The sequence below is a fragment of the Mustelus asterias genome, chromosome 11 (genome assembly GCF_964213995.1).
Source record: "Mustelus asterias chromosome 11, sMusAst1.hap1.1, whole genome shotgun sequence".
Classification (NCBI taxonomy): domain Eukaryota; kingdom Metazoa; phylum Chordata; class Chondrichthyes; order Carcharhiniformes; family Triakidae; genus Mustelus; species Mustelus asterias.
Genome location: NC_135811.1, coordinates 69,897,798 through 69,912,039, shown reverse-complemented (window position 1 = coordinate 69,912,039; position 14,242 = coordinate 69,897,798). Strand labels below are relative to the sequence as shown.

Here is a 14,242-nt window from a genome sequence, read left to right as displayed (position 1 = left end):
CTGTAACCACTGGTTACTAGTCCATCCACACCATGAGCTTCATGCCCTTAGGTTTAAGTAAAGCAATAAGTATACTTAAAAGTAATCTTTCCAAAGTGTGTTACTTTTCATTATAAATCTTTTACAACAGGCATCGGAAATGGCAGGGCAAACAGATAAATGTCAACACAATAGAGCATGTGAGGGAAAATTGTGTTCAAATAAATGTTTAGATAAGTTCACTCACTGAGTTTTGTAATGAGTTAGGAAAAGATCCAGTAATTCTACGGTTTGCTAATTCTAATAAAATAAAGATATTAAATTGTCACTCCTAAATGTATACAATGTTGCCATAAGTGAGCAAGAACTACAGTAGAATCATGTAAAAACTTGTTTGGGATTTAGTAACTGCATAAAATTTGCAAAATGAACAATCTGGCAATAGTAAAAAAACTATGAAACAAAATTTTCAGATTGGTCAGATTGGAGAATCCCAATAAGCCGGAACTATTAGAGTGGATGAAGAAATACATTCATCCACCAACGACCACTTCTACACAATGTGAAATAATGGAGAATTTTGAAGTCTTATGCTGGACATTATAATGGATGCATGCGCTTAGTTAACACCTCCTTACCTGCTCTGCCAGTACGTCCAATCCTGTGAGTGTGTGTATCAATATCACGTGCCACATCGTAGTTAACCACTGTCTTAATGGATGGAATATCCAAACCACGTGCTATAATAAATGGAACAATGTGATTATTCCAACATCAACAGGTGGGAGCGACCTCAAACAACCCCCGAGTCTCAAAAGATGTTCCAGCATCCCAGGACAGTTACAAACCTTATTTTGTTTTTTTAAAATACATGCCATGACCGTATAAATCACTTTGATCAATAAAGTGCTTGTATCTCGCAGGGCTATTTTACTGCCTGCTAACTTTTATTCTCCCTTTATGAAGGCACTGACTTATTGTTGGCTGGCAGTTTTACAAGCATTGGTTCCCTATATACATTTCACACTGATGAGCAGGATACTATTATTCCCCAGAGATGCTATTTGTATCACTATGCCTTGGGATACATGTCAAAGATCTGGACTTCAGCATACAGGACATAATTTCACTATTTGCAGAGAATACGAAATGCAGGAACGTAGTAAACAATAAGGGAGCAACAGACCATATAGTAACATAGATTGGTGAAGTGGGCAAACACATGACAGATGAAATTTAAAGCTTGAAGTTATGTATTTTGGTAGGAAGAATGAGAGGGGAACAAATTTAAAAGCAGTGTAGGAAGAGAGACCTGGGCGTACATGTACAGAAGATGACAAAACAAACTAAGAAGGGTATTTTTTAAAAAACGATGACATCTTCAGCTTTATTAAGAGAGGAACAGAGTACAAATGCAAGTAAGTTATACTAAACATTTATCAAATACTAATCAGGCCTCAGCCAGAGCAGCGTGTTCTGATCTGGGGGCTACACTCTAGGAAGGATGTTGGGGCCTTATAGAGTGTATAGTCACAATGTACTAGAATAGTACCAGGAATAGGAATTTCAGTTATCGGAGAAGTGTTTTAAGCAGAGAAGGTTAAGAGATCACTTAAGAGAGGCAATCAAAATGATGAAGGGGTTTGATAAAAGTAAGGAGAAACTATTTCCCAGGCACAATAGGATGACTAGACTCCTGTGTGACGTAATTCTATGATTCTATGCGCCAGTAAATGAGATGATGCACTTTGTAGTTTAAAAAGTAACAGCAGTAATTATCTTCTGAATGGAAGCAGCTCAGCACTGCTAGAGCAGCGGGATTTAGGGGCACAGAGTCGCAGAACATTAACTGCAATACTTCCCGTTAATAAGGTTGTAAAAAACACAGGTAATGGGCTTCTATCATTTATTTCAATTCATATAGAATATAAAAACCAAAAGGTAATGAAATGTTAATCACATCAGCTACAGAGGCAGAAAGAGGCATTCAATGAGCTCATAAAACTGCCATTCTACCTAATTACATTACAATAACCCAGCCAAGCAGTTCACTTACAATAAATCCAATCACTTTTAAACAGTAAAATACTGTGGATGCTCAAAATCTAAAATAAATGCAGAGTGTGCTGGAATGCACAGCAGTTCTGATGAAAAACCATCAACCTGCTTTTCTTTCCACTCACATGCTTAGCATTTCCAGTTTCTATTTCAGCTTTAGTTGTTTGTCACTGCTACCCATGTCAAGCTTCAGCTGAGTTCGAGCTACTGCTGCCTCTGCTGTTCCTTTACAGGCAATAATTGCAAGAGGAGAAGTTTACAACCATCAAGGAAATCAGTGTGTGCCTTTTCCATGGAAAGCACCAATGTCTTTTCCATTCCAGAATGTATATTGGGCTAGGAACTACTCACACAGATAACATACCCAACTCATATAGCAGGAAAATTGCAGTAACCAACATGCCTGCTGTGGAGATTGTAAGGATTCACTTACTTGTGCAGTAAAAGCCTAATATTGCCATGTGCATTTTGTAGTCCACTTGTAAAGAGCTGCGTACATTAAGTGGAAAAAAACTAAGGTTTTGTGCACATATAGGGACATAGGAGCAGGAGAAGGCCATTCAGCCCTTCAAGCCTGCTCCACCATTCAACATGATCAGAGATGCGTTTCCTCTGGGTTCTCCTGTTTCCTCCCACACTCCAAAGATGTGCGGGTTAGGTGGATTGGCCATGCTAAACTGCCCCTTAATTCAGAGGGACTAGCAGGTTAAATACGTGGTATTAAGGGGATAGGGCTGGGTGGGATTGCTGTCGGTGCAGGTTTGATGGGCCGAATGGCCTCATCCTGCACTGTATGGATTCTATAATCCACTTCAATGCCCTTTTCCCCACACTATCCCAATAACCATTTACGTCATTGGCCACATGGCCACAGAAGTACTCGTATGTGTACAGTAGCACTCACCTGCTACATCTGTAGCCACAAGAACAGGAATTGACTTCTTCTTAAAGTCAGAGATGACTTTGTTTCTTTCGCTCTGATCCATATCACCGTGTAACAGCCCAGCAGTGTAACCCTCCTGGTTTAGATTGGCAGCAAGTTCATCGCTGTTAGCCTTCTTGGTCACAAAGATAAGAACACTGCCTCTCGATGTCAACTCTACCAGTCTCCTCGTGAGCCAGTTCCACTTGTCAGGGCCAGCCACGAGAATCTCCACAATCTGAGTAATATCCTCATTTGCCTAAAACAAGGTGCACAAAGTATGGTGAAAAGGTTGGTGATCTGCAAGCACAAAGGGGTCATGTGATAATAGGATGTACTAGTAATAACATAAATATGACTGCACACATAATATTCAAGGATAAAATGACTCTAATATCTCTCATATCATATTCATTTATTTGTTATCAATTCATTCCTTTTGTTACAAATGACCATGTATTTTGTATTTTTACCATTTTTTCCTACTTCAACCTTATTTGTTGGTGCAGTCTTATGTTCTACCTTTCCTGCCACATTCTTATCATTACTCACATCACAATTAATGGAGAGGAGAAAGGTACAATTTAAAGTAGAACTTCTAAATTGGAACAGGGTTGATCTCAATGGCATGAGGTGAGAGATCTAGTCAGAATAAAATGGAGCCAAAGACCAAGAGGAAAAGCTGTAACAGAACAATGAGGGATCTTTAAGGAGAACATGTTTTGGGTACAGACTGGACATGCTCCAACAAGGCATTACTGCATTTACTTTTAATAGGAAATCAAGCTCAGTTCAACAGTAAGGTGCCCCATTACCTCGCCGATGTCTCCCTGTACAACTCGAATAGGATCAATGAGAATGTCTCGAGCCAGCCTCTCGATCTTCTTCCGGAAAGTAGCACTGAAGAGCAGAGCTGTAAGACAATCCATATGAGAAAACAGCAGCAAGGTACCAATCAAATCTACCGCAGATACTGAAATATCTCCCGCATTTGTTTTAATCTCAAGTATATTAGTGTGTTGGATTATGGGGAGAGGTCAGTATACAGGCTTGCCTGCTTTGAAAGGAGGTGATATCAGAGGTAAATGCGATGCTAAGCTGAACGGAAGAGTGTAATTCCAAGGACTGTTTAAGGTATGACACTGACTGCAAACTCCAGCTATAAACTGGTGAAGAGTTCCAGATATGCAGAGACGGGCCGGTATCTGAAATGGTGTCAGGATGGGATACTGAAGGCAAATACTCTGGGATCATTCAAGAGGTACTGAAACAACATGATGGGGCAATGTAGGGTTCTATGGCAGCGTGAGCCAAATGACCTCCCTCACATGTATTTATCTTTGCGAAAGCAGGATCTAGCGAGCTTATCAATCAGCCTTTCACCGATTCATAATTCTCAAAGGTAATTAGGGATGTGCAATAAATGCAGGCTTTGCCAAAGAAATTCACATTCCATGAGAGAATTTAAAATACTCTATATAATTTAAATTTCATTGGTATAGCATTAGAAAAATTGTACCATATATTAGTTTAGTACATATAACTTGAAAACACACTCTTTTGATCACAAGTCTGGGGAGGCAGTGGGGTAGTGGTATTGTCGCTGGACTAGTAATCCAGTGACCCAGGGTAGTGCTCGGGGACCTGGGTTCAAATCCCATCATGGCAGATGGCGAAATCTGAATGCAATACAAATCTGGAATTAAAAGTCTAATGATGACCATGAAGCCATTTTCATTGTCGTAAAAACCCATCTAGTTCACGAATGCTCTTTAGGGAAGGAAATTTGCCTTCCTTCATGGTCAGACCTACATGTGACTCCAGACCCACAGCAAATGCCATCAGGGATGAGCAATTAACACTGGCCCCCAGCCAACAACACTCATATCCCATGAACAAATTTTTTTTTAAAATCACCCAGCACTACTACATATCTGCCCTGCTGTTTACAGCTATCTGGGTGGTGAGGCTGCCTGATACTGCATCTCCAACAACACAAGTCTCAGCCTTTGCGTAGCATCTTTTGCAAAAAAACCATTCTCAGGATGTCGACACTGCTGACAAGGTCAGCGTGCATTGCTCACCCCCAGATGCCTGATGAAAGTGCTATTGGGCTTCTTCTTAAATTATTGTATGAAAGAAAGCACAAAGATTTGCTGGGTCACTTCAGATGGCAGTGAAGAGTTAACCACTTCAATGTGGTATCGAAGTCACTTTTGGGTCAAGTAACCTCAATTTTACCCTCCACTTTTTGTAATTCACAAACACCTCTGTGTTCCACAACCAGAAACCAAATGAAGCTGGTAATAAAATTATCATGTGGAGATGCCGGCGTTGGACTGGGGTAAGCACAGTAAGAAGTCTCACAACACCAGGTTAAAGTCCAACAGGTTTATTTGGTAGCAAATACCATAAGCTTTCGGAGCAATGCTCCTTCGTCAGATGGAGCCATCTGACGAAGGAGCATTGCTCCGAAAGCTTATGGTATTTGCTACCAAATAAACCTGTTGGACTTTAACCTGGTGTTGTGAGACTTCTTACAATAAAATTATCAGCAGGTCAATGCTAAAAACGATGAGAGCTGGGGACATGAGCTGCTGAATTTATTGAAAAGGGTGACAATGATGTGTAGAGTGGAGTTCACACCAGGTAAGATTGGGAAAGATATCTCTGTCACAGAATGTTTGCAAACATTCAGAACGGAAACCCTGATAACAGCAGCGGAACAAGAAGATGCCACCGCCAACCAAAGGCGAAATACATGGCTGGGTGTGTGGAAAATCCCGCCCAAAAGTGAAGCTGGAAACATAGTTCACCACCTACTGATAATAGCCACATGACAGTCACTCCATTTTGCTGTGTGGTCCAGTGCAATACAATATTTTACATTATGCTGAGTCTGAATTATAATTGGACTCGTACTCGTCCCCTCCATCACCAGCAGCTCATGCATCATTCGGGTTGAACTGCAGTAACTCACCAAGGTTACTTTGACAGAAGTGCCCTCCCCTGAAACTACCACCTACCGAGAAGTGCAAGATCACTATCACAAGTCACATCATCTTCCTAACTTGGACATACATCACCGTCCCTTCGTCAGCTTAGTATCCTGGAATTCCTTGCTAAAACCAATGATGAAGCACCACTAGAAGGACTGCAGCAGATCAAAAAGGCTCACCATAATCACCACATCAGGGCAATTAGGGATGGGTTAGAAATGCTGGCCTTGTTTGAAGATCAAATATTAAACAATTCAGAGGTTACGGAGAAGTAACAGAGCGTCAAGGCACTGCAATACACGTGCTCATTGGAAGTGCTAGGTGCTAGGGCGGCACGGTAGCACAGTGGTTAGCACTGCTGCTTCACAGCTCCAGAGACCTGGGTTCGATTCCCGGCTTGGGTCACTGTCTATGTGGAGTTTGCACATTCTCCTCGTGTCTGCGTGGGTTTCCTCCGGGTGCTCCGGTTTCCTCCCAGTCCAAAGATGTGCGGGTTAGGTTGATTGGCTATGCTAAAAATTGCCCTGTGTGTCCTGAGATGTGTAGGTTAGAGGGATTAGTGGGTAAATATGTAGGGATATGGGGGTAGGGCCTGGGTGGGATTGTGGTCGGTGCAGACTCGATGGGCCGAATGGCCTCTTTCTGTACTGTAGGGTTTCTATGATTCTATGAACTAGATTCATCTAGTCCACCTTCTGCCAACATGCCTGTCGAATGATATAACAAGAATAGGACCATTGACCAATCCTAGCGATCAATCTCAATCAATGAGTTCACAAAAGACCCAGACGAGATGTAGAAAATACCTGTAGTGGCGTGCCCTGGGAATCATAGGTCCGGAGATACCAGTTCCTCCCAGGTAAGCTATACTTAGAACATGGAATTTTTCTAATTACTCAAGCCATATCCTAAAATGTTGCTTTTTTTCCTGAAAGAAATCTAGTTTCAATTGGAATGAATTTGGGGCAGCACGGTGGCACAGCGGTTGGCACTGCTGCCTCACAGCGCAGAATGTTACATAGTTGAAAACCTGCTCACACAAAATACTGTGTCTGCAGATTAGTTTTGAATTCTATCCCTTCCCATAAAGGAGTTGGAACTATTTGATGCCACTGAACGCATAATTGCCTGCCTTTCTCCAACATAATGACTGCTATAAACTGTAAACTTCAGTTGAATTCACACAGGTCACGCAATAAGGAATACAATAAAACATCATCGCTTACTCTGTCTGTCTGGACGGACATGATTTGCTAAGGATCGGACCTGATATTCTGTAAAAGATAAAGAAATTGCCATTAAAGATACTATAGCATGACATACACTCATTACTTTGCCCTCATTCAGTTAGTTAACACTCATCTAGGCATTAACGAGCCTAGAAATGAAAATATTAATTTTATTGTTGCAACGAAGACTCAGCTGGAGCAAGGTTGTATAGGTGAAGTGCTAATGTGCATGCGTGCCATTAATGGGAGACACAGGAGGAATAATTTGAGAAGATAATTTAAGAATATAATTTGTACAACACAAAAGGAGCCCAGTCACCCGAGCACTGCTCTACTGGCTCTGTGAAAAATCTATCCTTTTAAATCTAACAAGAATACTGGCGTGACATTAAAAGAATATTGTAAGCATCAAGATGCAAATATACCAGAGGCCACCATGCTAAATCAGCCGAATCAAATAAAACTATGATTATACTGTTGATCTTTTACCAAAGCCCATGTCAAACATTCTGTCAGCTTCATCAAACACCAAGTACGTCACTCTCTGGAGATTGGTGGCTTTCTTTTTCACGTGGTCTATCAATCGACCCTGGGGAGAAAGAGCAACAAGCAACATCCAACAATTTGTTTAGTTGTTTACATGGACACCAAGCACTTACGCACACTGTTCAAAGAAAATTTTATATTCAAGCACGAGGAACCTCTGGTGCATGTTTTGTGGCAGCTTTTATTCTTGGAATATTAATATGATTGGGATTTCAAAAACAATTTCTTAATTAATTGTATATTACTGACACTCAAATTGGAGATTAAAAAAATGTCCTCTATATGTTCTGAATAACCCAGCAAGAACCACTTAACCGAATGACAAAATAGAAGGAAAATGGTCAAAAGAATTCTCAATTCAGCACAGAGATTCAGGGGGGGTTTCTAAATGTTCAGAGAGTTGTGGAGACTCCACAGTTTATTCAAAATGACACTCGGAACCCAAATGTCCTTCCCCCCCCCCCCCACAGATCCTATTTCTGCTGGTAGGGGAAGGAGGGCAGGAAATAGCTCTCACATTGGGGAAACACAAACACAGCAGGGTCATTTAAACTCAGTGCTGAGTTCAAACAGACCCCACCTTCACTGGACTGAGGACCTTATCTCGTGATGTGCGCTCACATCTGGGACAAATTTGCTGCTCTGCTGGAGGTGCCATCTTTTGGATGAGACATTTAAGCAAGGCCCCATCTTCCCCCTCAAGCAGATGTAACAGATCCCATGGCACGGTCTCGAAGAACAACAGAGGAATCACCCCTGGTGTCCTGGCCAAAATGCTCTTACTCAATTAGACAAAAAGGAATTGCCTGGTCATTATCACATTGCTGTTTGTAGGAGCTTGCCACCTTCAAATTGACTCCTGTGTTTCCTGTGTTACAGTAACCATAGTTCAAAAGTATTTCTTTGACTATAAAGTGCTTTTGGACATGCTGTGCTCGTGAAAATGCATTTATAAATGCAAGTCTTTTTTTTCTTAGCAAATTTGAAAGTATTTTGAAATTCTAGTTTTTAAGACTTCCTTTGGAGATTTTTAAATATGGTCTAATCAGCTGATCTTCAGTATTAACATTCCGCTGTTAAAAGCTATTATAGATATTTCACTTTACAAACTGTTGCACTGTACAACACAGATTTCGATAGTGGCATCAATTTTGACATTAATTCCTTGTATCTACTATTTTGGAAAACATTCTGTTAACAAGTCACTGAAGATTCTACATTTTTTTGTACTGACCGGTGTGCAAACGACGATCTCTGCCCCTTCTTGCAGAGCCTTTGCCTGTTCCCACATGCTGCCTCCACCATACACGGCCACTGACCTCAGGTTGTAGGCCTTTCCAAACTTCCGACACTCAGAATGAATCTGTATATTACAGGAAGCGAGTGTAAACATATGGGGAGACTTGCAGCAAATGTATCATGCAAAATGCATTTAGCGATGAGACACCATAATGTGGAGTGGCTGTGACAGTAACTGTCATACTTGCGTTATCAAATAGAATAGTCAACCTCCAGTTGATAAGTAAAAGAAAAATATAACAAGCCAAAGTGGAAGGCTTCAACGTGAGGACCAATTCAGATTCAGTACAAATCGACAAGGAATGTGCCACTGGATAATTAAATCTAGCTTTACTCCTAGTTATGACATGGAGCAGTGTAAAAGATCATCTCCACCAATACAAGCTAAGATTAAGGCTACAAAAATGCTGGGAATACTCAGCAAGTCTGGCAGTATCTCTGGAGAGAGAAACAGAGTAAACGTTTCAGGTCTGTTGATGAAACATAAACTCTGTTTCTCTCTCCATAGAGATGGCTGAGTATCTTCATCATTTTCTGGCCAAATCCACCTCAATTTTGAGTTAGCTAGCAACACCAAATGTCACAAGAGGGACTACAGCAAGAGCAGAGAGAACTGGCATATAGATGTATATATCATTGAAGGTGGCAGGACAGATGGAGAAAGCAGTTAATAAAGCATATAATATTCTGGGCTTTATCAATAGGAGCATAAAGTTCAAGAGCAAGGAGGTTATGCTGAACTTATAACAAGCCACTAGTCACAACACAGCTGGAATATTGTGTACAGTCCTGGGTGCCACATGATAGAAAAGGTGTGATCACATTGGAGAGAGTGTAGAAGAGGTTTACGAGAATGATTCCAGGGATGAGAAACTTCAGTCATGTGGATAGATCGGAGAGGTTGAGACTGTTCTCCTTGGAGAGGAGATATGATATAGATGTTCAAAATCATGAGGGGCTGGATAGAGAGAAACTGTTCCCGATCATAAAAGGATTAAGAACGAGAGGGCACAGATTTAAATGTTTTGCAAAAGAAGTAAACATGATGTGAGAAAAACTTTTCCACAAGGGGTTGGGGTCTGAAATGCAAAGTCGAGGCATTCATGAGGACATTAGATCATTACCTGAATAGAAACAATATGTAGGGGTACGGGGAAAAGGCAGGAGAATGGCACTAAGTCGTAACGTTCATTGGAGAGCCAGTGCAGATGCGATATGCCAAATGGCCTCCTTCTGCACCATCACAATTCGATGATTCATGGCACCTCAGAGCTTGTTATAACCATTATCTTGCCTGTTGATTGATATAGTCATTTTAACAACTCGGCTACACTAATCTTTCATTTATTTGTATTTGTCATTCGCTAAGGAGTTATATGCAACAATCACCAACCCTGACAAAATCTAACCGAAAGAGCGCACAAGAAACAACACTTTTCACTCTATACTCATACATGTGACAATAATAAATCAAATCAAATCTGATTAACTAAGGAACAGATTCATTACACAATCTGTCCCCATATAATGGGTGCACTTCGCTCATAAAATTTCTAAATATTGTCCCTAGCAGGAAAACCAGCGAGTTCCCACTGAGAGGGTCGGTACAACTCAACTCCACTTTGAAATTTGTTTGGAGCCTGGGGAGATTCTAACCGCATTCTCCCACACTTGGAACCTTTTTGGAGTGGAGACCTAAAGAGGCCAGCAAGGTCGGCTCCTCAGAGATCTCAAAGTGAAGTTGAAGGTCCCCCTCACCCACCATGGCCATTGCGACCCCCAGCAAACATGGTGAACACCCACAACCCTAGAGAGACAATCTTCTCCCCATCACTAAATGTCCCCTAACCCACACAGGCATGAGGGTGAGCTGGCACCCTCCCATCCACTATTCATCTGGCATGCCAGCACCAGGCACTGGAGCATCCCCCCCCCACCCTCCCCCCAACCGAGGCCACTATCTGTGTCCCTCTACTCCCTGCCTAATCCTGTATATGTCAAGATGCCTCTTAAACATTAATACTGTATTTGCTTCTACCACCTCCTCTGGCAGTGCATTCCAGGCACTTATCACCCTGTGTGTAAAACAACCTGCCTCTCACATCTCCTTTAAACTTTCTCCTTAAACCGATGTCTCCTAGTAATTAACATTTTTATCCTGGGACAAAGACTCCGACTATCCATTCTATCTCAATTGTGTAAAATTGTGTCAAATCACCCCTCAGCCTTCAACCGAAAACAATTCATGTTTTCCCAATCTCTCCTCATAGCTAATACCCTCCACATCAGGCAACATCCTGGTAAACCTTTTCTGTACCCTGTCCAAAGCCTCCACGTCCTTCTGGTAGTTGGCAACCAGAACTGTACACAATATTCCAAATGTGGCCAAACCAAAGTTCTATACAGCTTCACCATGACTTGCCAATTTTTATACTCTGTGTCTTGACTGATGAAGGCAAGCATGTCAAACACCTTTTTGACCACCTTATCCACTTGTGTTGCCACTTTCAGGGAGCTGTGGACCTGTATGCCTAGATCCCTCTGTATGTTACGCAATCTGCGCATGAGTGTGCAGGGCCGGAGAATCCCCCTTTTTCTAAGTCATGCAAGAATCAGAGGGGGTAGATTTCTTTCTGCTTTTTATTCAGGTTAAATCTAAATTAATGACCATTTTAAAATGGTTCCAAAATTATGGAAAGCACAACATTTGAAAAAGTACAATGAATTTGGTCGAGAACAACACTACCTCTGGTCACTGGTTCCAAAGTTTAAAAATTAAACAGCATTGACCAGAGCTTACTCTTTTGGTACATGTTAAAACAGATTAGTTCTATGGTGGTGAAAAGGAACATGGGACCAGGGCAGCATATAAGATTAGGACTACTGCTCATGTAGAGGATAAACACCAGCAAGGATTGGTTTTTCTGTTACAATGTCTCGGTAATTCTCCAAGTAGACATAAATGCTTCTCCCCTTAAAATTCATGGTAGCATGGCTGTTAGCAAATGAGAAAGTGTGGACAGATTCACTAGGAATAATACCATAAATAGTAGAAATACATAGCAGGTCAACAGCATCTGTGCAGAAAACAGACCAAATTAATGGGCTGGATTTGACTGCAGGCTTCGTGATCCTGATGTTGGGACCAAATTGGGGCGCCAAGCAGCATCGTCAGAAGCACATCCACAGGCATAATTTTCCCAGAGAAGGCCTCCTAAATGTCCCCTTGGAGGACAATGTCTTATTATTAATCTTGATATGGAGGTGCCCTCTGAAAAAGCAAACATTCAACAAAAAATAAACTTTGCCCACAGCTGACAGGCCATTACTGCTGAGGGGTAACCCTCCACAGGATGGTAGCAGGGTTATGACCCTTGCAGCCCAGCGGATCCATGATGGGTTCTTTGAAGGATGCACCTGCGGACCTACTCCCCCAGCCTGCCTCCATGTAGCCTTCTAGTTACAGGCTCCAGCCACATTGAGGGCCTGACTATTATCTGGAAAATCCAAGAAGAGTGCCCTCAATTGGCATTTGAATTGACTGAATTAGATAGCAGCCATTTGTGGTATAGCTGCACCCCCAGAAACCTCTTCCCTGAAAACAAATGGGGCCAGGCGCAGGAACATGGCAGCAGGCCAGCACTCAGGCTGCATGAGAAATTGCTGATATCTTCGCCTCCACCTTTTTTTGGCAAAATCCAGCCATTATTCCAGGCTGGACCCTTCATCGGAACAGAGGCTAACCTGCCTGCTCCCTCCAGACTGTTTTATATTTCCAATATTGTTAACTTTTGCTTTAACTGATTGCAATCCTTATCTCAATTCAGGCATTCCTGCTGCAGGTTCAGTGATATGAAGGATTTTTTAAAAAGCCTGAACATTCAAAGGAAGAGCTTTAAAGCCTAAGGAACAATCACTTCATCAAAGATTTTTAATTTAACTTTGAGGAGCCGACTCCAAAGACATTATGATTTACTCTGTTTCTAAATCAGTGCTGCCCTGGTTGTCAGCTGCTTTCATGGATTAGCATCGTGCACTGTACCTGTTGGCAGAGTTCTCTGGTTGGGCAAACAATCACACCAATAGGCCCATCCCCGGGCTCCAGCTCCTTCTGATCCATGATGTGAATCAGCATCGGCCAGATGAAGGCTGCAGTTTTACCGCTCCCAGTTTTGGCGATTCCAATCATGTCTCTCCCACTCAGCGCAATGGGGACACCCTGCATTCAAACAAACATACATGATGAGCACAGTGCATTTAGCCCTTTCACAACTACCTTACTTTATACCAATCTAAATAATTCACGGCTTTTTTGTAAATTTTGTGTACATGTATTTGTGCTGGTAAATTAAACACTTTCTATTTTAGGCTTCTGGTGTTTGCATCAAGCACGGGTGGAACATAGAGCGAAGGAAACTTTGTTCTGTGTTCTATGTCAATGATATGCCTCAGCCCAATTTTAAAAGCAGCCCCTTATTGCACCATTTCTGACACCAGTATATCCAGTGGCCTCACTGCTCATTTTGTTTCAGTTAGTACCAAATTAGAGGCAGCATTAGTCCTGAGCTCAGACCATTGAGGATGAGGAAAACACGGTGACAAAAGCTTCTTTTCAGGCAAACCAATACAAGGAGGAAGCATACGGAAAAATCAAAATAAAAGAAATGCAACATAAACAATGGACGTTTTCTCAACTAAATCACACTGTTATCATTGGTTAGAAGATATTCTATATATGGGGTTCCTATTGGTCACAAAAGGCCTCAAGCATACCGGCAGACATATCACGTTCCCTCTTGGCAATGGCAACTATATCCAGAATGGGATGTTTACAAATGGTGCCCCAATCCGTCAGGAGGTTACTGGTCAGGCAGGTTCTGCCAGTGTGATGTTGTGGGACCTGCCTCGAGGGCTTTTTTGATTAAGTTTCAAAAAAATATGGCGGGCAAAGCCAGCAGTGGAGCCACAGGCTCTCCTGCTTTAGGCAACACCTAGTCAAAAAATGAGACAATTCTAACCTGAATGTGCACAGTAAACTGGGCAGCTCTGTTAAATGGTAAAAGAAATGAAAATCACTGGGTGTTCAAAAAAGAATGTAATGTGAGACACTCCATTGTGGCAAGAGCTCTACTGTCCACAAGAGACAGTCCTAGACAAAATTAACAAAAACAGCTTTAAAAAAAATGCAAAAAATAGCATACACATGAAGA

General features: G+C 41.7%; 1 protein-coding gene across 2 annotated transcripts in view; it reads right to left on the bottom strand.

Moving 5' to 3' along the window:
• Positions 1–14,242, bottom strand: part of ddx42 (DEAD (Asp-Glu-Ala-Asp) box helicase 42) — a 78,242-nt gene that overhangs the window by 12,985 nt on the left and 51,015 nt on the right. For both annotated transcript variants that reach the window (XM_078223707.1, XM_078223708.1), the window contains 7 exons: positions 13,075–13,251; positions 8,968–9,096; positions 7,677–7,776; positions 7,185–7,232; positions 3,775–3,872; positions 2,942–3,218; positions 618–719 (listed from right to left, as the gene is read on the bottom strand). In XM_078223707.1, the coding sequence (XP_078079833.1) occupies positions 618–719; positions 2,942–3,218; positions 3,775–3,872; positions 7,185–7,232; positions 7,677–7,776; positions 8,968–9,096; positions 13,075–13,251 (931 nt within the window). The remainder of the gene's footprint in view (positions 1–617; positions 720–2,941; positions 3,219–3,774; positions 3,873–7,184; positions 7,233–7,676; positions 7,777–8,967; positions 9,097–13,074; positions 13,252–14,242) is intronic.